This window comes from Phasianus colchicus, chromosome 4 (assembly GCF_987193195.1).
Source record: "Phasianus colchicus chromosome 4, bPhaCol1.hap1.1, whole genome shotgun sequence".
NCBI lineage: Eukaryota > Metazoa > Chordata > Aves > Galliformes > Phasianidae > Phasianus > Phasianus colchicus.
The window spans coordinates 50,747,028-50,773,410 of NC_143439.1; the positions used below are offsets into that span (position 1 = coordinate 50,747,028).

General features: G+C 39.2%; 1 protein-coding gene across 2 annotated transcripts in view; it reads left to right on the plus strand.

The window, feature by feature from the left end:
• Positions 1–7,861: 7,861 nt before the first annotated feature.
• The window catches only part of RFC1 (replication factor C subunit 1), a 31,885-nt gene continuing 13,363 nt past the window's right edge, over positions 7,862–26,383 (plus strand). Inside the window, exons 1-9 of one of the 2 annotated variants that reach the window (XM_090139553.1) lie at positions 7,862–8,134; positions 8,921–9,049; positions 9,446–9,521; positions 11,396–11,470; positions 22,007–22,239; positions 22,960–23,034; positions 24,240–24,317; positions 25,776–25,860; positions 25,950–26,236. In XM_090139553.1, coding sequence (XP_089995679.1) covers positions 8,099–8,134; positions 8,921–9,049; positions 9,446–9,521; positions 11,396–11,470; positions 22,007–22,239; positions 22,960–23,034; positions 24,240–24,317; positions 25,776–25,860; positions 25,950–26,236 — 1,074 coding nt within the window. In that variant the 5' untranslated portion in view covers positions 7,862–8,098. Of the gene's footprint in view, positions 8,135–8,920; positions 9,050–9,445; positions 9,522–11,395; positions 11,516–22,006; positions 22,240–22,959; positions 23,035–24,239; positions 24,318–25,775; positions 25,861–25,949; positions 26,237–26,383 lie in introns of both variants that reach the window. The other variant, XM_031588485.2, reaches the window with a different exon arrangement.

The window sequence follows — 26,383 nt, forward strand, 5'->3', positions numbered from 1 at the left end:
CATATACTTGAGCTCAAAGCACCCATGAAAGCTCAAAGCATTGGGGCGACTGTATTGACAAAGTATAAACAACAGGCTTCTGCCCAGCAACTACAGCAGGGCTAGCACAGCTTGCACCTTATTTCAAACATGGTGTGGTGCATTTGCATGAAATGCAAAGGGCACAGCAGAGGCTTGTGCTCCCAGATGCTTAATTGAGATTAAGTTACTAACTGTATTTCTTTCATTATTATCCATATGACTTGGAGCATGCCCTAATTGAGGTTTGAAAATGACTATATTTATCTTCTTTCTGCTTTGTCATTTTAACTGGTTAGTCTATAACGTTACTTGATAAAAAGGAAGCAAACTGAGGAGAATCATATTGTGACTCGAGTTTGAAAAGAGAGATGTGATTAGCTGAGCAAAGAGTTGGGGAAAGGAAATACTGTGACTGTTAAATCAGAAAACAATTTGCACAGCCAAGTGAGATGGGATCAGGGACTGCTGAGAAGTGAGGGTGCAGCTGGAGGGGAAGAGAAGAGGCGGTATTTAATTATTGCACCAGCTCAGGTGGCAAAGTCAGAGCAGGCTCCAGCCCTAATGCTGTTGTGGATGTCCACAGTGGGATTTCCTGCCTCCAACCGTGCATTTAATAGCCTTGGTTTGGGAATAAATCGAGGCTGGGAGAGGCTGTGGTCTCCAGGGCATCTGCCATTGATGCTGCATTAGTTGAGAAGCTCAGTTCTCATCTGTCAAATTTCTATTCTTGCTTCTGTCTTGATTAAGCAATTCCAGTTATGAACCAACTTTTCACTTGAACACTGATCACATATTCTCAGTTCAGCTTGGAAACATGGGGCTTGATTTGGAATACGTGAATTGCAAGCAGGAGAGTTTTGAATGTATGCAGCATTAGCATATGTGAGCGAGGACACACTTTCTGCCTAGATACTCAAATGAAGATGGAGAAAAGACTTAGAAAGTTCACTTAGAAAAAAAATGTAATGTTTACATTAGCATTAGCTGCTCAGGCCTGCTGAGGTCTCCAAAAAAGCACAACTTACGTAATTCTCTTCCACAGTGTACCTCTCTTCATCTTATACAGCAAAAACTGTTTGAGATGGGATAAAAGTCTTTTCTAAAGACACATAATTGCAATGGCTGCTATAGAAAGCCTGATGTCAATAGAAACTAGATCATAAATTTACAAAGAACTTTTGGAATTTTTGGTCTGCAACAAAACACAAATTCCTGTTTAAAAAAAAAAGAGATAAATTTGTGTTTTTTGTTTTTTGTTTTTTATATGGACTCTAATAACAAGAATATTCTCTACAGGATTCACATGAAATGTAGTCAACCATCTAGAAAATGAATATTTTAATGTTTATTAGTGCTATGAAAAAAAGAAGGAAACATTGTTGCTGTGTTTTCTTAATCACAGCACTATGATAATTGCATTCATTAAGGCACTTCCTAACTTCTGAGGTTCTCTGGTTACACATAGAGCTCAGAATATCTCTATTCCATGATACATCATAAAGATTTCTTAAGTGACTGACATTGGCCCATAAAACAGCTGAGAAACATTGCCTTATGGACTTCAGAAGTGTATCAGGGCTATGGTGCAAGTTTATTTGTTTTGTACTTTCATTATTTCCTGCAATTTAAAACAAATTTTGTACAGCAGTAAATAAAACATTAAGATAGTTTCAATGAAATTTTATTTCAATTCCAAAATGAACCAACATGTTAGAATACAAAAATTTTAAAAGAAACTAGAAAATATTAACAGAAGGAAAACGGACAAATCTATGTTTCACTTATGAATATGAGAAGGTGTATTTTCTTTATAAACAACCTCTCATTAAACATGAAAAGGTCTTCAGTGATCATCGCAACAACAGTAAGACTGGTTTTGTTCAACAGGGAAGAAGCCGAGGGCTTGAGTTAACACCTCAACACTTCTTCATGTATTTTGGAAAATATCAGTAGAAAAGTCAAACATTCTTTCAAGAAAGGTAGAAAACAACTCAAGTTTTCTATTTTTTGTCTTAGTTGTATGGAGGGTGATGACGCTGAGTGAACTTTTGTTACTTAAAAAGAAAAAAAACCAACATAATACTTTCAGTAAGATGATATGCCCTTAAAACATAACCCATGATCACTTATAGGATCGGTAAGGATTCTGCCTCGGTTTTATCTTGCAAAGCACACAATAATATCAGAGACTATTCAGGTTTGTTCTTGCAGCAGAGCACAATTTTTGGGCTTGCAGTGGTATCACAGTGGTACAGAAACAGAGAATCGTTCCCCTGCTGTGACCAGAAGTGAACAACAGTACCTTACAAGTACCCCGCTCTTCTTTTTGTGAAGGGTTAATAAACTCCTGCCTTCCAAGAAACACGAACGTGTCACAAGCCTGCAAGCAGATACTGCTCTGCTGATGTTATTCTAGGTACTGTTATCAAATACAAACAGAGATAACCACCTGCAATAATTCTTTTAGCATTATTTAAACAGTTTGTGCGGCTCTTACTAATGTCAGCCTTCTCAACTCCTCTTTAATTCTCCTATCAGGAACAGGCATGGCATTAAAGATGACATAATGAGAAAGAGATACATAAATACAAACACATTGCTAGAGATGTTTTTCCGAAGAGATCCTGGTTTTGTTTGCCTAGCCATTACAGCCGAGCTCCCGCAGTAAAAGCAGAAAGTAGTGAGGAGCGCAGGCTGCGCTGCGGGCTGCACGTGCCTCTTTCACGTGGTAAGCAGAGATCTGTTCCTGTAAGCTATGCAGAAACATAACGTTAAGAACACAGAACACAGGCTCCAGGTGGCCGTGGTCCCCAGAGCTGCGCTGAGACTTGGGCTCGTTGCTCTTTCACGAGTGGCTTTCTAAATCAGTGGCTGCACTTTGGATGTTGGAAGTCCTGCCTGTCCGCCCATTTTCTCCACCGCTGGCAGCAGCGAGCTCGAGCGGCTCCAGCGAACTGCAACACCGAACTCTGAGAGGAGGTCTGATGCTTATTTCGTTTCCATCAGCGCATTCACCCCCACCGTCCAACAAGCGGAGACGCAAACGACAGAAAACTGAAAATCCGGCCCGAGGCCTGGGCGGATGGCGGGCAGTCGAGCAACCGGCCGAAAGCCAGCGGCTCCCAGCGGGCCGGGCGCTGAGAAGCGCGGCGCGTCCCTGTGAGGACGGCGGGACCAACCCGCGGAGCCGCCCCACACGGCCGGCCCGGCCCCGCCCCGCCCATCGCGCTGTGACGACAGCGGCGCGCCCGGTGGCGGGAGTTGGCGCGAAGGTTGCGGGGCGCGGGGTGGGCGGAAGCCATGGAGTCGGAGGCGTCCCGCTAGCGAGATCACCAACGCCGCCGCCAGCAGCATGGTGAGCGCGCAGAGCGGCGCAGCGCCGCCCGGCGCCGCGAGGGCCGGGGCTCTAAGCAAAGGCCGCGGGCCCGGCGCCGCGGGGGCGGCTCCCGCCGTGGGGGGGGGGAGAGCGGCGTTGCGCAGATCGCGCCGTTGGGGCCGCGTGGCGGTTGCGCGCCTTCCCGGCGCGTGCGGCTGCGGCCCCCGTGCCGCCGGAGCCGTCGGCGCGCGGCGCGGCTCTGCCGAGTAGGTCCCGCGCTGAGGCGCGGAGGCCGTCGGTGCTGCGGTTGCGGCGCTGCTCCCGCCCCGAGGCCGCCGCCTGCGGGCCCGGGTCCCGCGCGTGGAAGAGCACACGGAACCGGCCGCCCTCGGCTCACCGTCCCGAGCGGGAGGTGTCCGCGCCTCCTGCCGCCCCCGGGCGCGGCGGGGTACCGGGCACGCCGAGAGCAACGCCTTCCAGCGCTGCTTCCGTCCCCCTCGGCGCTGCCTGCCCGGCTGCCAGCCGCCCCTTGTGGTAGGCCGGATACTTGAGAGCGTTTCTGCTTCAGCACAGGGCGCTGCATTGCGCTCGCAGAAAAATAAGTGCTTGAAAGTCTGGAAGTAGATGTGATCACCAGTAATGGAGCACGCAGCCCTAATGGGATTGTAACTATAAACACACGTGTGTCCCTGTGTGCCCTTTCCAAAGTGCTGCCCGCTTACACAGCCGTTATAGGATGGGCTCCTGTATCATCTGTTGCTCACATACGTTGGTTTCTGCTCAGGTGGGATCTCGGTGCAAGTTCTGCACTGCCTTAACTAAAAAACGTTATACGAAGCCAGGTTGGCTCAACTTTGGTTTTAGACTTTTCACACAGACCTTAATATCTTTTACCCAGTGCTAAGCACTGATGGGCAGTGCTGTCTGTGTCTGCCAGCACTAAGAGCCCTGACACAAATGACCTGTGGTATTTAAGTCACCAGCTGCCCCACACGGGCTGCTGAAGCTCTGCAGCAGAACAAGGCATTTGCTGCCTCCCTTGCCACCGCCTGTCAGAAAGCTGAACTTCCGGAAGGTCCTCCCTTCCCTCTGGTATTCTGCTTCTGAATGTCCCGCATCTCTCAGTGTTGGTACTTCCTAGAATAGAGGAAGACTGCCGGCGTGGAGAAAGGATGAGTTGCCTCAGTCCATGTTCTTTTCTTTCCAGTGCCGAAGAGAAGTGGTTGTACAGCCATTAGTGCTGCAGTTGTGAAAGTAGGGGCAGAAAAAACAGCGATGTCAGTATCCCTGTACCCTGCTCTGATATTCAGGAGCAGCTGGGGCATGCTGGGATGTAATACTGGGCTCTTACAAACAGACTTTTATCGTGTAGTGCCCAACAGAAGTGTTCCCTGTCAGATTGGTTCTGCAGCTTATCAGCTGTGCTGAGCTGATGTGTGCAGTTAAACAACAAGTTGATTGGTGGGGGAAGGGATTCAGTTTTTACCTAAATTAATTGCCTGACCCAGTTCCTGTGTGAAGAGCTGTACCGGTACAGCTGAGGGGATGTGTGATGGGAAGCAGAGCTACCTGAGCTGCCTCTGAGAGAAACAGTCCTGGGCCAATGCTGTGGCATTAGCTGCTGCGTACTTGGAACTGTGATTCTGCTCTAAAAATGCTGCATGGTACCTGTGCCTCAGTTACCACTATTAACTTCAGTGCAGTGATCCAAGCAGGTATTACTGGTTTAACTGAAGTGATGTTGTACGATTAATTTCAGGTAATGCAATTTTTCTGGAGATGCCAGATGTCAGAGCTGATGTTTTTGCAGAACTTGCACTAAGATAGACTGTAAATAAGTATGAGCTATCCTGCACAGGCAAGGCACTTATGGACACCTTTTGGAATACTTCAAGTTGTGCTGCTTCCCATTGCAGTCATTGAGTGAGTTTGTGAAATTCAGTTTTCTGTTTCAGAATTTAGTTCAGAGATGCAAACATATTTGTATGATGTTATTTTGGAAAGTTTTCTATTTATTGGACACTGGTCTTTTAAAACCACTACTTAAAGAGTTTGATGCTGTTGGGGTTGCTCCGTCTTCTAAACACTGGAACAGCTGTTGTTGCAGGAAAAAAATGTCACAGAAAACCAATATGGAATGTTTATGACTTTTTTTGAACTGAATATTTACCAAAGTCTTGAAAGTTATCCTGGCAAGCTCTTTGGGTTACCACCTTTAGTACTAATAACAAATGGGTTTCGCTTTCTATTTCTCCTTAGTAAAATGGGTGTATGCAAATCTTCCAAGAGAAAACATGCAGCCTACTGTGATTCATTGCTGTCTTGTAAGGCTGAGGATTTGAAACAGTAGTCAAAACTGGCAAGAGCTAGCCAGTACTGAGGTTGTGCAGTTAGGAAGATCGCAGAGCAGGAGGCAGCCCCCATGAGCACAGCTGTTCAGGCTGTCCTGGTCTTAGGCATTACCTAACTCCCTAATCTAGTGGGGGTGATCAGAAATATTGGGCCTTGGCTGGGACTGTGGCTAGGCCTCTGCAAAATTTGGTGCTCAGATGTGGCTCAGAATCCTTTATTTGGTAGCTGTGATTTAAGATGCCTCTAAACTGTCCCACTAAGCGGTAATTTCATTGACCCTCTTATCTGTGTGAAACCACTCCAAGTTATGCATAGGATTGCTACTGCTGAAGCACCCCGGGGAGCTGCACTAGTATAGGCCCAGCTCTTCAGTTCTTTAGAGGATTGCCAGTAGTGGTCGTGCTGGTGAGTGCATCTCCTCAGGCACACAGGACACAGATCCCAGAGGAAATGCTACATTGCTGTCAGCCTTCTCTCATTTGAGTGAGCGTATGCAGTTCTGCCAAATGGTGAACTTGTGTGTGAGTGGCATTATATACCAACAATATAGTTGGTCACAGGATGTTAAATAGGTAAAACCAGAATGGTGGCTGGCAATAAGATCTGGGAACGAAGCTTACGTAGTGCATCTCCTGGAGTTGTTTTGCTGGATACATATACTGCTTCATTTCTGCAACAGGTGCAATGAATTGTCTGGCATCCCTTGATAAATAGCATAAAAATCTTTCTGCTATCAATCTCAGACAAAAACTTATCTGAAAGATGACTTTATTGTTGCACTGTGATGTACTGGTCTCCCACACAATTTTGAATTCACCATCTGTTATAGCCCAGCAATGGCTAACAGGATTACTTTTCCTTCTGAAGAGTGGGATGACTGGAGGAAATTGGGGGATATATAACTGAAGATTGAAGAAGATGGTACAGAGTTGCTGAATTTCCTTTGTAGCTTAGGGCTCTGTAGTTTAGTCACTCATAAGAAGATTGTCAATATGGGAAATGAAAATTTATTACTTAAATAAAATCCTTTATTCAGAAATGGCCTGAAATGGTGGCTTCTGTGTGGTTACATTTGTAGTATTTAATACACTCATACAGTAATAGAAATACGGAAGGAAAAGTGCTGCTGTTTCTGAGGACTGATAATTTGCAGCCAAGATAACAGTGTTGTGTTAGCACAGGGAAGCAGTTTTGGAATCTGCAGTTGCTATATTACAACAGTATTCTCAAGGAAAAAGTAATGTGGTGGTTATTGATTGCTTGATAGTTAGAAGATGCTGCTTTGAGCAAAACAAAAAAGTCATGAGATCTGATGGGACAGAAAATAAGAATTTACGTGGTATGATTTAGGCTTTAGCAGTCGAGGAACAGTGATGAAAGTAGTGGAAGAAGCTGGGGCAGGCAGATGAGTTTCATGCATCTCCTTTATTAAGTCTTCGTTTCAGAATCCAGGATATGATGGTATTTCCATACAATTTTCCATCAGATCAGCAGACTCAAAGAGTTTTTAGTTAAATTACTAGAATGGAGTTACTAGTGATTTAAAAATAATTATTCACCAAATGTTTTAAAGTTATAACTAACATCTATCACTATGAAAATCTCGCCTTAATCTAAAGTCAGTTTGGTTTGCAGTGTTGTAGTGTTTAAGTTATGTTATTATGTAAAAGATCTAGTGAGGACTGTAAGCAGTTTTTCTGTTGTGTTTCCTTATAAGAAGGCAGTAATGCTGATGGAGTTATCTGGGCCACAAATCTACTACGAAACTTCTTAGGGTTTTTTTAAGTAGGTGCTTTGCTCAAATGTTCTGACTCTGGGGTCAGAATTTCAGAGTGTTAGACCGTGGCATGAGGAGTGTGTGTAAAATAGCTGAGTGTTGAGAATTGATGCCTTGAGAAGCAGATTCCATAGATAGAAACGTGTACAGTCTTACTGAAGAGGAATTCTTCTCAGTCTACCAGTCTTCATTTGCTGGATCAGTCACATATGCAGGTAAAAAGTAAACAGACTGCATTTCTACGGGAAATAACACTTCTGATTCTAGAAAATTGCTTTAAGATAAGCATACTAAATAAATCTGAATGTTTTATGCTTTCAAGTTATTTATTCTATTGGTTTTCAGCCCAATAAACTTTGCTAATCCAAATCATGAGGGAACTGATGAGAAAAAAGGAGTGTGATACAGACACAGTCATTGATCATGTCTTTATGGAGATTTCACGTTATGTTTTCTTCAGCATTTACTACTTTACTGGAAGTTCCCTGCAAGAGGGATAACACTACCTAGGTGTGTGATAGCTGCTGCTCTCTAATAGGGAATAGTTATCACCTGGGGAGGGTAGGGCCCTGAGCCACAGCCCTTACCTGCCATATATTTTGGCCAGACCAGAGACTTTCTTTAAAGCTAAAATGGCTGCTATCCCTGGAGGTGGTGATACCATGGAGGTATAGGTTTTGTGCTTTTTTTTTTTTTTTTAATGACACAGTAACACTAGTTTAATCAACAGGTGTCAGATAGGGTTTTGTGTGGGGGCTGGTGCTTGTTTTAATTGCAACTTCAGTTTCTAGTCTTGAGTATTTAGAAAGCTTTTTATGGTTTTTCTGGGGTAAGATAAGAAAATACAGTTCTAAAATCCCCCTTTTGGAGTCTTATGTTCTTAACATAATTCAATAACGTATTGAATTCTTAATTTGCTTCTTGTTAGGTAATTTTTTCAGTGAGGTCAGAGTCACTGCCTTAAATTTATTAGAAGGGGGAGGGTATGGTACATCCTGCCAGTAGCTTTGTAGCTCCTGGTACTTCTTGTCTCTTCACGTTGCACTCTACATTGTGCCCAAGTTGGTCACGTTAACTACCAAAATACTTTAGGCTCGGTTTGTGATGACTAAATGAGAAAAAGCAACCCCAGGCAGACATCTGTTTGAAGTCGCTGCATTTCATTGCTAATGAAAGATTTTGAGTGAAGAAGGTGGCTGTCAAAAGGGGAGAAATACCTTTTTTTTGTGACTGAGAGACAAGAGAGAGGCTGTGCAGTGTCTGAGCAGCTGCTTTTAACTATTTAGTCTTTGTTTTGTAATTTTGAGGAAAAGCTTGTGGATCAACAAATACTGTACCAGGAGCTGCTGAGAGAGTAACCTTAGTTCTTTCAAGCGCTCTGCTCTTTTGCAGTGTGAAACTTCTAGGAGTTACTTGTATTTAAAAACTTATGAAAGTGTTTGTCCTTTAAATAGGATATCCGGAAATTCTTTGGCGTTGTGCCTCCTGGAAAGCGACAGGAGTGCCAGGCTGTGAAAAAGAGTGAGAAGATAAAAAATGGGGAAGGAGAATCAAGTGGGAAGAAGAGGGGAAAGGAAACAAAGGTGAGTGTTACTTTCCTTATTTGTAAGGTGCTTCATTTCTTGATTATGCAATTGTTCGTATCGTTGTTTTTTAAAGTCATAACTTTAAAAACTTGGAACAGCTTGAAAATCTGTTTGATTTCCTTTAATTGGCATTAAAGTGGAGTATTTACTATCAGTATAATTGTCTACTGTTTACTTGGAGCATGCTAAACTTTGCTAGTGCAGTTAGTTCCTCATCTCCTCTCCCTCGCCCCTCATCCACCCCTACCCACGAGTTAGAAAAAGATAGTTCTTAAAAGTAATACTCATAAATAAATAATTTCTGTCAGAAATTATTTTAAACTCCTAAATTTAAGCTGATTAAAGGCTGGGAGGACCTGTTTGCTGGTTGAGCCAATGAATTGTTTCTTTTAGGTGAAGAGTTCACCCAGTGAAGATGTTCCCAAACAAAAGCAGGCACACAAGAAAAAAAGAATAATCTATGATTCAGGTGATGTTCATAGTTATTTCAGAATACTCCTTTCTATCTTCTGCATAATGGTTGATTAGGTAAATGCTACATCTGACAGAAAGCTGTGCTTGGTTTGTTGTAAATGCAATTAAAAACACTTTATAGGCAGCCCTGCTAGGGAAGGGAGGTATCTTTGGATGCACCAGTGATTTTTATTGCTTCACTGTAATAGTTGTTTGATAGTTAAAAATGATGGATGAGAACAGTGTGTGTCTTGCATGTGCATTTCTAACAAAGCCTCTGTTTAAAAAGTAAAATAAAAACTACTTGAAATAGTCAATTCTATTAAAATTCCAGAACTTCATGGTTATGAAGATATATAGACTATAGGGATTTTTAATTTTTCCTGCAGGTGACTGGTTGTGTATTGGTTTTCCTGCAGGAGACTGGTTGTATAACTTTAGAATTGCATAAACATATTATAGGAGGCTTTAAAAATGCTATATTGTATTTCAGTATGTGTCTGAGGTCTGGTATGTTTCAATCCCATAGTTTTAAATTTATTATATGGAACTTATTTCTTCCATTACTTAAAACACTGATTGTAATTTTCTAAAAATATTATGTGTAATAATAAGGAAAATGCTTTTTATAGCACTCATAAATTAAAAACAAACAAATAAACAGCAGCAAAGGAATCACAAACCATTGACCTGTCAGATTAGTAGAAGTTCAAAAACCCTATTTTAATTTCACATTATTCCTATCTGTGATATCATTTAATCTCTGGCTGGCTTCTGAACATCTCTGAAACTGTCAAACTGACAGCAGGAGTTTCTACAATTCTTCCACTGAAGACTTTATCTTGAAGTTTTAGTGACTTAGTAAAGATGGATTCTTCTGTAAAAGAAAGGGGGTGACTCGCATCTGTCAGAATAATGCTATTATAAGCAGGCAGATGTGTTCAAATACACTGTTTTACAAACAACTTGTTGAAGGGAATAGCAGAAATATTTCTGTTTAGAGTTGGAGTACAAAGGTAATACATAATTCAACTTTTACCTTTAAATATTTGCACAATTTCACTTCAGTGCTGTTATTGTCAGATATTGCTGACTTTTGCCCATTAACAGTAGGAGAAGAGAAATTCTGTTCTGAATTCATAAAGATGGAGAAGTTGTTTTTAGAGAATAAAGTCAATTGGGCATGGATTTTTTTTCAATATATTTTTATATACATTTTCTGTTACTGTAATGTTAATTATATATTAGGACTTAATGTGGAAAAAGCTGGGCTTTGAAGTGTAACTTTCTGTTAAACGTGCTAGTTATGTCTGCTGCTTCAGCTTGTCCTGCGTACTTGTTTGGATGTTGGCGTATATCATCTTCAGTGGGATAGGTTTGTCCTCCTGGCAGCTTTTGGGATGTAGAGGATGTTGAGCTGACTGTCAGCCTACCAGTGTTCTCCTGAGAAATGAAGGAATACAACTTCATTTATCTACTCTAGCCTGTTGATAGCTTTTTGAAATAGGTATTGTGGAACAAGCCAATACAGTATAATGCCTTATAAGTTTAATCTGGCTAATGAATTTATGCTGAAGGTCCATTGTGATGAGGTGTGGGTTGTTTTTATAAGTTTTATTTTTAAAACTTGTTGTGGTAATCTGACAGTTGTACTCATTTTTGGAAGGGATTTTACACAGATGCAGCCATTTGTAAATGTGTAACAACATTTCCTTACGCTTAACAAACAACCAAAAAAATTTAGAAGGATGAGGCTGTGCTCCGACCAGCCATGTAATACCTTTTTCTAACACAGCTGATTGTATGTGAACACATTAATTGATGTTAGAAGATTTATTACTTAAAGTCTGTATTGTATATGGAAAAATTTATGCTGTGGTCAAAATACAGATTCAGAAGAGGAGGTGCAGTCTGTGAAAAAAACCAAGAAGGCATCAGAGAAGAAAGCCACTACTCCAAAACTTGGTAAAGTTCTAAAGCAGCATCCTGTTGTCTATGTTTCAGAGACAGGTAATGGAAATGTGATGCTTTGTGTGCAGTTGTAGTGGGGTGGGTTGCATCATAGGGTTGTTTGACTGATGTACTCTTAAATACTTGTAATAAGACCTCATATGGAGAACAAAAGATTATGTTTTCCTTAAGCTAACAAAAAGCGCTTCTGAATTTTAGTCTCTGCTATTGTAAAGAGCAGTGTAATTCTGAGTAGTGATTTGAATTAGGCATGTGACTTCACAAGCTGGAATGTTTCTATTTGTTTCATAGCTCTAGAGGAGGCAATTATGTATGAGATGCCTTTTTCATATAGTTAAGTTGTTCAGTAGCACATTTTGTGAAATGGTTGTTGGTTACCATAAGTAAGCTTGAAAATCTGGATTTTAATTTAAGTTTGTGTGTAATTTTCTGTGTCTTTAAACTTTGCAGAATATATTGGTGACTGCAAAAAAAACCTTTTTTCCTCTCCTTTTTTTTTTTTTTTTTTAACGTTATTGTCTGTTGGCCTCATAGGAAGAACAGGACTTGGAAAAACCAATGGTAAAAAAAACTTGCATATGCCATGTATATACCATGCTCGTCTCTTGGATTTCAGCTTTCTAAATTATGGAGCTGTTTTTGCTTTTTGTGGGAATGAGTTGATATAACTGACCATTAATTATCATTAACCATTCTTGATCACTTGCAGGTCTTCTGTAGCCTTTTGGAAAAAATGTTCAGTGATTAACCACTATGTCCTGAGCTGAATTCTTGTTTAGATTTAGTCTTCTCTTTTAGTCTTAAACTGTAGAATTGAACCAAAACTAAAATCTTAAGTTATAAGTAATACCCTTCAATGGGAAAGTAAGGACAGACTTTCTTTGTAAAATGATTGCGTATTAATTTGTTGTGATGGTGGTTTGTGTGGTCACTGTTCCTTAGTATGACTTCTCAGTGTTGCTTTTTGTGTGATCCTTTCAGGTTTTCTTTGTTCTATTGTGAAGCTGTTTTGTTTACAACTAGTTACTTCTTCACATCATGCAGTTTCCTTTATTAAATTTGAGGTGTTATGGAAAAGTTGCTGATATTGGCTAGTATTGGTTGACAGGTAAACATCAGCTTATGTAGACTCGTCTTATTTGCGAATTGAGCATATTCAGTTTTGTGAACTCTAAAATTGATCTGTGGAAGCGAATTAACAGCTGTTCTGGTGTTTAATTTAATACTTCAGTACATCTTGGAGATAGACTTCATTTGGCATCTGAAAACATTTGGCTGAATGTATGTGAATGCATGTGTTGTCATGTGAAGAGTTTTTTGTTTTTTTCCTGAGAGTATTTGATATATTTGCAAGGATTTTTGCAACTTCTGGTTATGTTTTTATTAGTAATTATTATCCCATTGCATTTTCTGTAGGAGATCTTTTAGTGGCACTTAAGGGTTATGACTGTATATGGAGGCAAAAAGAATCCAGTTATTAAAACTGTGACACTTAACTAAGGTTCTGATTCCTGATTGACTGAATAACACAGATTGGAAGCATCTTAAATTTGATTCAGTTCCTCTTTGTAAGGTAAAGACTAAAAGTGTTCTGCTTCTGAATGGTGCACTGCTCAGAGCTGAGAGCTACTCATTTTAAATTCATTCATCTTATCTTGTTATGTTTGTTCTTTTCAGATTTGCTTTTAACACAAGTATATTTTTCTGCACTGGAGCTACTGTAACTTCACACTGATTTGTTGTAATGCAAACAGACTTAAGTATTTTGATGCCAAGTACTGGTTACCAGACTCGGATGACCTGTGCAAAAGCAACTGCAGTATTTCCCTAGAGTTACAACACTGTATGGACAGACTTTGGTCACAGAGGTATTCCTTATGTTTGCAGGGTATCTGCCTACGTCTTATTCCATGCTTCATCCAGTCTGAGTTTAGCTGAGGTTTTAACTATCAGGTCTTACACGTTTGTTTTGTGCTCTAGAGATCTTTACTAGCTGCAGTTCTTTCCTAGTATAGATTCCTAGAAACTGATTAAAGCCTGTGCAGTCTTGAATCCAAACCTTGGATAAAACATGTTTTATAAGTGTTAGATTTCCACTTCTTCTCTTAACCCTCTGAGTTTTGTTTGCTATGGTATCCAATTAGAGGTGTGACTCAGCTGGCTTTTTCCCTTGCTCTGCCTCTTCTCCAGGCTGTCTTCATAATCTCTGTTTCTAAGATGGATTGTGCTTATTTTACTTGTCCTAGATATTTGACCAGGCATTTAGCTGTACTGTATCGTGTTGAGATGAACTCAATTTGCTGAGCTATCTCAAACACTTTTCCCATCTTGTTTGTTCCTATATTTTATTCAAAACTTAATTTCCTTTGATACTCTTCCTAATAAATTATAAAGAATATTTAATAGCATTGACCTTAAAATAGATAAATGATTGGATTCCTGGAGAACAAAAAGCATTGATTAGGTTCATGATGCAATTCTAGGTGATATAATCAAGCTTTTCTTCAGAGGGATATAATGGGAGTGCTGGTCAAGGTTATTAGTGAAATCCCTGAAAACCATGGATCAAGGTTGCTCTTATGTAAAGACTGTAAAGTACACACAAGGTTGACTTAGTCTACATCTGAAACAACATCTTTATAATCTTGAGGCTTAACTCTTGAATTTTGTTTGTACTGAATCTGTATAAACTGTTTCTTCAGCTTATTGGAGTTCGGGAGAGATTTCTGTCAAGTGTGTGACCCAGCTATTTGCTTGGAATAAATATCCTTCGTAAGTATAGGAGTATAGAAAAGATACTAATGACGTAGCCTTTAGGAACACTGAGTTTGGAGCAGTGTCCTCAAATGATTGAAAATGTCTTCTGGTATCAAGTAGTCACTGGAAACTTGGTAATCAGTTATCTCAACCAATTTTTTTTTTTTTTTTGGGGGGGGGGGGGGGGGTCTCATTTGAAACTTCTTGTGATTACCTGAATTTCTTTTCGAATCTCCTGTATAACTTTGTGGGATACAGTTTTCTTAAATACTGTTGCAAGAATTAGTTTCTGGTTTGTATAAGAGTGGAAGTATTAGCTTGTGAAGTTTATTTACTTATTCTAGAAAGGTAAAAACAAAGCAGGAATAATTACTCTCTGGTTCTGTAAGAAATACTTTGTTACTGAAACAAACTTAATGCTTATTTGAATTAATGATAGCCAGGGGTGAAGTGAAGCTATTCTGGCAGGTAACAAGGAGTGGTGGGGTGGGGAAGCCTGCCTTGTGGTAGAACAGTAGAGGGGATTAGGAAAAATCCAAATGTTTGTTGTACTTGTTAAATAGTCAAACAGTGTTATTTTAAAGAAGTGTGGAACCTTGGATTTTGTTTGTGGAAGATGACCTGTTGTTATGATGCAATGAACCTTACCTGGTTTCATCATAAGTGGCTGTTTGGCAGGAATTGTGACTTAATTTGCTTTTGGTGAACAATAATCTTTCTTACATACTGTGCAAAACAGTATTTATGTATGTGTAGCAATTGCTTTGACAGTCTGAATATCGTAAAATACAATTTATTTATTTTATAAGGCCTTATTCTAGGTGCTAGGCTGGATTACTCATGAAGTTAGGAAAATGGAAGTTGGTAGAAAGTGAGTAGGATGGCAGGTTACTGGAATGCCATTCCTCAAGGATTAGAAGATAGGGCAAAAAAAGCATAACTTGCCATTGTGTTGGCTGAATATCAACTCTTTTCGTACAGAGGATATCAAAAGAGAAGACAAGGAAAAAAAAGGAATAAATGCTGGTGTTAGTGACCAAGAATCTCCCGAATCCAACCACTAGTTCAAAGTAGCAGCAGATAGCGAATAAACATGTTTCATGTTGAAACGTCTCATAGGGAAGTAAAAAATCTCACTTTTACGTTCTGAGCAATGTTAGTGTTGTACACACTTACAGGAGTTGCTGTGCTTATGGAAAATAGTGGTAAAATAGTGGTAATAGTGGTAATAGTGGTAAAAAAGGTCTTCGTGAAGCATCTTTCCTTTATCAGAGTTTATGAAAGGTCAGTCAAACCTCAAGGAAGTTTGACTTAAAATACACCTGAGGAAGGATAGTATGGGTTCTGGGAGAAATTCTATGGAGAAACAGGGACTGGTGTAAAAAGTGTGTAGGAGCAAGCAATGTGGAAATTAATGTATTTAGGTGCCTAGGTACTTGATGTACTTCTTAAAACTTGATGATATGCCTCGTTTTTCCTTGCATGAATCTGCGAATACCAGTAGAACAACAGAAGGGTCCTGTAGTAATTCAGAAATAGCAAGAGCATTTTTGTAAGTGTAAATGAATCTGACTCTTTCAGGGCAGTGCACTGTGTACAGCAGTGCTCATTATAAGCTAGAACTGTAAAAGGCAGTACTTAGCTATGGTTGAAGTAAACTTTGCACTCAACTATATATAATTTTTCAGAAAATAAAAAGCAGAACTTCTGAAGTTCTTCCACTTCCAATGGTTTGCTTTAGACCCTCCCCATTTAATTTTTTTTAATACTTACACATTACTGTAAGCATATTTTAACTATTCAGTAGATTTAATTTGAGCAATAAAATCGGCTGGGTGAAGTTCACTGGTTCACACCGTCCTTCATGGACTTTCTGTGACTGTTATGCTTCTGAGATTCTTGTGGGCTTGGAAAAAGCATAGCACTTATTGAAAATGTCATTTTTGGATCTTCTGATACAGCCACTTAATAGGGGCTTTTTCAGTTCCATTATAGAGCATATGCATTCGTTCTGTCTTTTGTAATAGTTATTGCTGTGTTGAGTGCTAATAAAGTTTTCTGGAGTTAGTTACGCTCCTAGGCATTAAAGTTGCAGTTTTTCTGTGGATTTTTGAGGCTTAGTAAAAATACAACAAACTAGCAAAACTGCTTTTAGAATTCAAAGTATCTCTTAAGGGGTGTGCAGTCTGTCTTTACCCAGTCAGCTTGGAATAAAGCTATATTCAACAAATCATTGTGTTAAGAAAACAATAGACCATAATTTATTTAGCCTATAACAATGAAAGGGAACTTCCCTGACTTCAAAGACATGGATCCTTTAAAAAAAGTCTGCCTAGCTCTTAAGATGTAGTTATTGTTAAAAGAGCCATGAGTTGCAGTTTGGAGTAGTACTTCCCCATTCTTACAGAGTGACCTTTTACCTCTCCTAAGGTGTGGTTTCACATGAAATACATTTTTTTAAAATAAAATTTTATTAATCCTGTTCGGTTTTTGAAGAAGCTTTGTAGTGAAAACTTAGTTTTGCATTTAGAAAGTGGTATTACAGCTCCTCCTTATTTAGAAATATAACTTTTAAGGTTTTTGAGCACATATTTGAGTTGTAGCCACTTAAATTTTCTTCAAGGTTCTTCCTCCACCTAGTTACTTTGACAGCACTGAACGTTCTTATCATGCAGGTAACTTCAGACAATAAATCAGAACAAGAAGCTTCATTGTGTGGAGGGGACTTGCAGCTATATTTTCCCAAAGCAGATACTCTTACAATGAAACTAACCAGCTCACATGCATAAAGCTCTCTGTAATGAACTGGAAAGTGTTAATGGACTGATAACTTCTGATTGCGTGCCAGGGTGATACGTGCAGCAGTTTCTATGACACTGTGCTTATTTAATTTAAAGGGCATTGCTCTAATTAGTGGTTTGCACCATAAATAATAGTGATGATCACTTATTTTAGATTTAAAAAAATATATCAGAAAGTGGATTATTTTAATGGCACTAAAATGTTTTACTAGAGATATTTGTAAAAACAGAAATGTGCGTATTTGACTAAGAGTTTCATTTGGTATTTACTGGATGAAAGAGCTTCAGTGGTTATATAGTTTGGCACTGAAGTGTATAACTTCAATTAGGTGTGGCAGTTATTCCATTAAGGTTCTGGCTTCCCAGAACCCTTTTTCCTTAGTGAAAAATATAACAATTTCTTGAAATTATGTCTGCTAACTGGAAAATCCCAACAGATGTAAATTGATTTCAGAAGAATGGTACTTGAATGGTTCTGGTAGACTTTTCCATTTTTATAACAGAATGGAACTTTGACATGAGGATATAGGCAGAGCGCTAACAATTATGGTTTAAAGTACATGTTTGTAGTAAGTCTAAAATCAATTAGCTTGTTGACAAATGACACTGGAAATCTAAATGACTACACAGACCGGTTTTTGAAATATGGATTGGAACTACTGTGATTTTAGATGAGGGTGATAGAAAATACGTTTTTAGGAGAGACGGTTATCATAGCTTGCTTAAAGATTTACTTTAAGCAAAAGTTGAATACAAAATGCAGAATCCTAACTTGTGTTGGAACTGTTAAGTACTGGTAAATGTGTGCTTAAAATAGTAAATACAAGCATTATTTTATCCACCCTGAACTTCAGCTTGGCAGTAATACCTACTGCAAGTTCTTTAGGACAGGAGCCATCTGAAGTCCTTGTGCAGATTAGCACTACTAAAACTGAAGAATATCCAGGGTGTCGTCATCTTACACAAGTGGTGGAGTTATAGTGACTTTTGGGAAGGATGCTATCCTCTAGCTGTGTATAGAAGGCCTTTATGTGATAGTCTGCAAGCTTTTATGTTTAATGTACATTTTTTCCTACTACATACTGCTTACTCCTTGTATAGATACACTGCTCTGTGTTTAGAGTCGGTATTAAAACCAAACACTAACAAGCAGTTGCAAATGGGCTGCAGGAGTTATTTAATTAACCTCGTTGTGCTGCTATAAAATGGAAGTCGGGTATGTTCAGATGTCACAGAATAGTTTTTAAACCCATCCAGGATGTAACGGTTATTGGTTGTTGCTAGGGCAGCTTGTTCCTGTAAATTACCTGGCGCAGAAGGACCCTGCTTCATGTGTAGTGTTTGTATCAAAAATAATTAAAAGCAATCTCCTGGCTGTCATGCACATCTGTTCCATTAATCACACGAGTGACTTTCTCTTTGTTACATCTACTTAATTTCCAGAAAACTTGACTACAGCTCAACTTGTGTGTTCTCAGCTTGCATTTGTAAGTCTTCAGAGGTAACGCTAGAAAAAAACCCAAACCTCAGATGTATTTGTTCTGGATATGCATTCCTTTTATAGCACACACAAAATGTGTGGATATAAACAAGAAATAGAAATAATATTCTGATAGTAGTGTGCTGCTACACAAATGTTCTACGAAGTAAAAGTCATCTACTTGGTGATAAAATGAATTCCCATTTCTTAGCCTTAGTTTGGGGGCAGGGACTTCTGCAATCCCACCTCAACTGTTCACCTAGAAATTTCTGTAAGACAGGGCTGTGAAAATGCTGTTAATCTGCAATTGACCTATTTTGTCAGCTGAATTCAAAAGTTTCATCTTTGTTTTCCCAGAAATTGTTGTTTAGTTTTTATGAGTGGGAATGTCTTCCTCGCTCTTTTTGGAGCACAGAACTGGTCATATGGTGAGAAACAGTGATCTGAGCAGTCCAGTAGTGGTGCTGGGACTCCCCTAATACTTTTAAGGCTGTAAATTAGGTCACCTTCGTGTTTGTAAGGGAACTGTAAGTGTACAGCTGATCAGTCAACCATGTGGCAGTAGGCATGCATGAGGAAGAAGTGTTAAGGCTTTAGTGAAAAAGTTCAAGTTCTTACATGCTGGAAATAAGCGAGGGGTGCCTGGAGATAAGGTAGGCTCTTGATGTTTTGGGAAGTTCATGAACCCGGGATGAAACCAGCCCAAGGACCTGTCTGATAAAGCATCTGTTGGATGCCACTTAGTGCAGTCTGAGTGGCTTTGTTTCCTAATGACCATTTTAGTGTTCTTGTCCATCTTTCTCTATTTACATTTATATGTAGCTGTCCAAGCGCTGTCTCTTGTTCTTGCTGAGCACTTGCAGTGTGTAAATGCTTCCAATTCTGTTGTTTCTAGGAAGGACATAATTAAAGCAAAGCTCCAGTCATCCATGGTGCTTAGTACTGGCCTCATAAATGACTCAAATCCACATTCTTTTTAATTAAAAGTTAATTATATTTACTCTACTTCCCTCTAATTGAGGGAAAGCAATATCCTGTTGTTTTTTTTATATTGCTATTTAAGTGGTTACAAGTGAATAAGGAAAAAAATTTAATCTTGCATGCAGATTATGTGATAGCAGTGGTAAATAAAGATTCTTTTCCAGCTTGGTAGCAGTCTTTAGATTAAAAGAAAAACAAAACACGTTCATGGTTGGTCAGCTGAATGTATTTTTCTTGAACAAATTAATGTAATTATCTTGACATGAACTTGTTTTTACTAATAAGTGCATTTTGCTCCTGCAAACGTATTTTCTCATTTAAACTAGAAATATCAGAAGCAGCAAAATTCTGAAACTGGGTTTGAGAAGAGCAGTCTCATATCCAGACCTCACGCTGCAGTAGATGAGGAGCCTCAAGCATTTGGTGTCTGACTCTCCCAGATAGATAATAGTTAAAGTGAGCTAAATGGCAATAAAGGATCTACAGCTGCCTGAGCAAAATGCGTAATTGGGCTGAGAATAGTGAAGCTTTCAGAGGGACCTGGGCTTCAGTTTTGTCTTTCATATATTGCCTCATGAATTGAATTGGCTGAAATTCCATTTTCTGCTAGATAATTTTTTTTATCTTCGGGCATTCTTGATTTAACCGCTGAACCAATTTCTTGCCTTACAGTACTTTTTGCTCTATTTTTCTTTCTCTGAACTTTCACAGGAATAGTCAGGATCCCTGTTGATTTATGTTATGTGCTGCTTAGTAAGTGACCAGGAGCAGGAAGTTACAGCTGATGCCTAAAATGCTTGAGTTGCCTCCATCTATTGAGAAACAGTGAACCAGAAGCGAAGATCTGTAATTTGTATTTCTACAAAATACAAAATAGAGATAGCAAGCATACAATGTAATTTAAACTTAGAGAAGTGATAAAGAAAACTTTTTTTTTTTTTTTTGCATGAGAAATATGGGAGTTTAACTTAGTGGCTGGAAAATGAATGTGTGGTAGCAATAGTAATGTGAATTTAAATATAATTATAAAGCAACTTAGAACATTTTTGTGCATGATGTGCTGTGTGAGTGGTCAAAACATCTACATCTTGAGAAGTAAAACCAGACTTCAGTTAGAGGCATGCAAATAAGACTGCCTCTGTTTCTTGCCAGTCGGTGAGCCTTATTCCTTTTGTATTGCCTGTTCAGTTCAGGCCTTTACTTGCAGTTTGCTTCTTATGTCTTTCGCACTCTTGAATTCTTAGAAGATTTCACAAGAAAGTGCCTTTATCACTAATCAAAAAGTTTGTCCAGGGATGTTTGTCTTCTGTGATGTTACATTAATCTGATTGTTTGGCAGCGGTATTCGTAGCTTTTTGTATGCTTCAGTGATAGGGTTTCATTTGTATAACTGTCAGCAAGGCTTCACAAGGTGACACGCAGCTCTTTGAAGTCCTTGGTGATTTTTTTTTTTTTCTTGTTGACTTGACTGTGTGAAGAGTTTGGATCCAGAATGAATGGAAGACCAGCAAGCTTTCTTTCTGTTTTCCATTGCTAGGAAAACAATGTACATGGGGAGGTTGGTGGCCCTGCCTCTGGCAGGGGGGTTGGAGATTTGAGATCCTTGAGGTCCCTTCCAACCCGGGCCATTCTGTGAATCATAAAAGCTAAAATTGAGTTTTGTTTTTGTTCAGTGATCTGTGGGCTAACACTTATTGCTGCTGTGTGTACTGCTTCCTCTGCCTCCTGTGTTTGATGGCGTCATTTTTTTTTATTAATTGAAAAATCTGGTTTTGTATGTTGAACTCCTGTGTGATTTCTGCTTTCTCTGAAATGGCTGCATTTCTTTGAGATGCTTCTGGGTGTACTGAAAGGACAGCGAGTTTAATCTGCAGAAATACAGAGGGTAGAGAATAGCTCCTAGAATCTGTGACTAAGCAGAGGTGGTTAACAGCATGTTTTGCTAACGCATTCACAAGGTGTGAGCAGGACTTGACAAATAACTAAGTAATTATTCATGCCTTATAATCATATGTGAGAATCTACTGCGGGTGCTTGTAAGTACAGTGTTCTAGTGTTCAAAGCATGTATTAGGTGATCTATTAATGAATACTACAAACCAATGAAACACAAAGCTAGATTTATTTTACATATGTTATTTCAAGAGTTGTGCTGTGCAGTTGGGTGACGGTTCAGATTTCAGTGACCTGTATTTCTGTTTATATGCTACTTTATGTAAGAGGGAAAGGCACTCTGCAAACCTTTCTAATAAGAAGGAATGTATTTATGCAGGTTGCAGACTTCTGTAGTTTTATTTTAGCAATCAATTTATTCAGACTTAGCTATGCTATTTAGATACTAAGAATTATGTTATGGAATTTGGCTACTTACTTTCCCTCTTTTGCTCCAAATCAACTTCTAAACACGCCTAGTATTTTCTTAGGGTCTGTGTTAATGCAGCCTGACCAAAGTAATTCTCTGGACGTTATAAGAACCACGTGTCAGAAGTAATATAATATTCTTCATATTTAGATGAAGAAGATGACTTTGTCAACAAGAGAATTTCCCTGAAACCGAAGGAGAATGGGACATCAGCAATCAGTTGTCCAGGAACAGCAACGGTGAAAAAAGGCGATGTAAAGCCACAGGCTAAAATCAAACCATTATCTCCAGTGAAACTGACTCCCACCTCAGCTCTTGATTACTTTGGGACAAGAAGTGTCCAGCGATCAGAAAAAAAACTGGTAGCGAGTAAAAGGAAGGAAGTGAGTACTGGTGGTGTTCCTTTAGGTTGCTAGTGTATCTGACTGCAGAACAAAATGGCCTTAATGACCTTCAGAAGATTCTTCTTTTTGTACTGCTTAAGGTTACTTTTTCATAACCACTCAAGTGTAAGGGCAATTTTGACAGTACGTACAAGCGTATCAAGTCTGCAAATACAATTGTAGAGCGGTACTTCTATATTTGAGAAGACAGCATAAAGTTGGAAGCAGTGCTTTCTTTATTGCTTTTTCCCATGTAACTTTTCTTAAAATATTATAGCAGTTTTCTGAGAGGAGTAAACAAAGAGGTAGCTTATAGTTTAGACAAGGGTGAAGGTGGGGTGTGGGGAGTTTGTGCAGGGGGGAGAGGAATGTTGTTGTTTTCCAGAGCTTTATAGCATATGTATTCATGGAATAACAAATCATCAAGTGAAGTGTGGAGGAAGTTCAAAATTGACAGTGTAGTTGTTGTCCCTGTCAAGCTGAGCAGCTGTGGTAGCTTTAGAGATGTTCAGTACTATTTGAAGAAATGATACGCAGGTTACACCATGGTTTTTGAATAGTAAAATCTCTTGAAAACAGCCCTGGTTAAAAGTGTGTAGGTTAGGGGACTAGAGATGAAATGCTGCATGTCTACTTATCAGTCCTTTTCTAGAAGTACACAAAATGAAATTTTTATAAAACGTTGAGGAAACTGAACTGTTGGTCTATTTTTTCTTATAGCCTTCACAGAGCGGAGACAGCACTCTAGATGATGAGGCCATTGCTAGGCAACTGCAGCTTGAAGAAGATTCAGAGGTAAAAGCTGTATAAATCTGTTGCTGTATGCCAGTGGCAGTTTGTTTAACTTAAAATGTTACGAAACGAAGACTCTCTGTGTATCCTATAAATTGCATGTGCACACACCTCTGTTTTGCTTGAACTCTTGCAGATTTGTGCAAGCGTAGTCAGGCAGTGATTTTATAGGCATTATTTCAGTTACATAAATAGAACGTTTCACCTATTTTCTGTCTCTGCAGACTGTTTCTACCCATGCAGGTGTCTAAAATAATCTTGTTTTTCACACAGAACTCATTTTCTGCTTCCTTGCAATTGTATGTATTTTATTCCCTGAGGCAAAGGTACACTTGTCACACGTGCTGGCTTTACTCTGGGAAAATCTATTCATTTCCTGTTGGTAGTATGAGCATCCTTAGAAATAGGTATCTTAGGTGCAAAACATCGTCTTATCCTTGGCATCCCCAGAGGTGTGATGAATCTGGCTTTATTGTACTGGAAAGATAAATAATATGTTAGGAAAACTGAGGTGATTCCAACACAAGCAACAATTGTGTAACTATAACTCTGTAATCATCTAACATATAATCAGAGGAATGTGCTTTGTCAGGTGTGTATCTGCCTCAGTCTGGTTTGTGTTTGGTAATCTGTGCCCTTCCCCTATCTCACTATAAACAAGGAAGACATTCTTTTAATCATTATGGGCACATAAAAACAGAGCCTGTGGCAAATTCATGTTATGAAGTCATCTGCTTGAATCTTACAATGTGGCATGTAAGACATTAAGATAGTAATGAAATGACTGTTTGTTGTTGTTCTGATGGAAGAACGGTCAGTATTTATTTACAGTGATGCACACTGAATTAAGGTTTTCCCCAAAGGGCCATGTTTGATGGAAGAGGTTACTTGAAGATCAGTTGAAACTGTATGTGTTGCATTCACCTTGCTATATGAAACAAAGATCTGAAGGGACAGAAAACAACTTCAAAAACAGATTGTCTGTTTACTGCGCCTATTAATGTATCTGGTGCAACAAACTCAAACTCTAGTTTTGCACTAGTTATGTCATTTCTGGGGAAACAAGTCATTCTGCAGTGCCACCTTCAGAAATTTGTTTGTACCTGGTAATCTGGTAGGGTATTTCCCCCTTCTTGAACAGTAGAGAGTTTTAAAAGATAGTAAAAGTGAAACCTTTTTTCTCTAAAACTTCTTTTCTCTCCTCCCAGCTGGAGAGACAGCTGCATGAAGATGAAGAATTTGCTAGAACTTTGGCAATGTTGGATGAAACACCACAGAAGAAAAAGGTTGAATTCTTTTTAAACTTTGGTTTTTTGAAATTGTATTACTAGGGGTTATCTTGTTGAGACACCTCATCTGTGTCTAAAATTATGAGGTTTCCACACAAATGCCTTAAAAATAGCAAAAAAAATTTTTGTATGAAAATAACATACTCGCTTTTCTTACACTTTCCTCATGGCATTTCTTCACTCAGTAAATTATATAATTTCTAATAGAACAGCAAACACTATTATATCTTTGTGCTGTTTCTCTTGAAATGTAAATCTAACTTATAGTTCTAATTAAGCTGTCGGTGGATGCATCCAAGCTACTTTGTCTCCTCTGTTCCTTCTACTAGTGGAGATCATCTGTGTCATGACATGTGTACCTCTGTCTGTAGGTTTCATCTTATAGTGAGTGTGTCATAGAATCTACATTGTCTGGCAAAAAGTCTTCATTACTGCCATACCACAGCTGAGACCAGTGGTTTAACTATTGTTTCCATGTATAATCTCAGTGGATGAAAGCATGTACCTAAAGTATGAGAATGGTTTAAATAGTTGAATGGTTCTCCTTATAATTTTTCCATTCACAGTTCACTATCTTGATCCAAATTTGATTTTTATGAATTTAGGAACTCACAGTGAATTTTTTTTTTTTTCTGTGAGATAGTTTGTTTATTTCCAGAGGACAGTGAGCAGTCATCTACAACATGCTGAGATTTGCTTTTGAACCAGTCTCAGTTCCAAGGGAACGTATGCACTGTAGAGCATCACTCATTCATTTGAACAGTGATTGTGATGGAATGGATCATATCTTTTAGGTTAAAGTTTTACATTCATCCCTGCTCATTTCACAGAAAAGTCTGCTTGTCTCTCTAATTCCTGAAATGAAGTGACATGCTGAGGACTGATACCTTAGGTCAGCTTGAGCTCCTCTGTTTCCTGAGGGCCAGATCAAGCAAAATGAGTCAAGGGCACAGGATGGTGAGAAGCAATGGGAGAAAAAGGAAGGAAGAGAATACGCTCCATCTTTAGAGAGAAGGGGCAAGCAGGGATCTTCAGTTTTATCTCTAACCCAGTGATGGGAGTTCTTCCTAGTTACCATACACCTTGTGGTGTGAAGTGCAGTAACACATATGGTACAGTCAAACAGTTCCTGTGTTATACATCCAGAGTTTTGGAAGTTAGGATAGCTCTTTTGGGTATTGCAAACGCTTCTACTAGTGCTACTACTATGAGAGTTGAAACATATTGCAACCTGGAAGTTTTGTCTGCTGTTTGAATTAAAAAACAGTTATGTGTATGGCTGAATGTAGGATTTGCTCATCTGCTTGCTGTTGATAGTATTCTCACTTGTGATAGGGATCAGCTTTTTTGTGCATGTCATTCAGTCTGATGTACTTAACAGTTAGAAAACAAAGAGTCTGAGCTTAATGGTGTTTTGGGATACACATTTCTGACTTGCATTATTTGTTTGCTTAGGCTCGGAGAGATTCGGAGGAGCAAACGGTGTTGAGCATCAAAAGCAGTCCTAATGTGACGGAAAGATACAAACAATCCCAAAGAGGTGGGTTTCTAATAGTATGGATTGGTGAAATGTTTTCAAATTTCAGTATGTTCTTACCTGTGTACTCTCACTCCTCTGCCTCTTTCAAGCGAAAGCAACAAGCTCGGCAGGTGAAGTGAAAGAACAAACTAAATCTGAAAATTCAAAAGAGCCTAATTTACATCCACAGTCATCTGATGGTAAAATAGCAAGGGCACTGACAGAGAAAACCTTGCCTTTGAAACCTACCTCAAAGCTTGTGGCTCTGAAACAGAAGGAGGAAACTACTAAAAAGGAAAGTGGCACTCAAAATTTACTTTCAAAAGAAAAATATGCTACAGGGAAAGAAGAGAAAAGAACACCCAAGAAGGAGAAAATTTCTCCCAAGAAGGCTGAGGTAGGAGCTGTTCATGTGGACATAGTTGGCTTGGTGGAGCTTACAGGAAAACAGTTTTCCTATTGTGTGTGTGTCACTGTTGTATCCAGGTGCTTTTTTTGTGTATTTTGGGTGATTTTTAAGAATTCAGAATTTTGGTAGAATTCA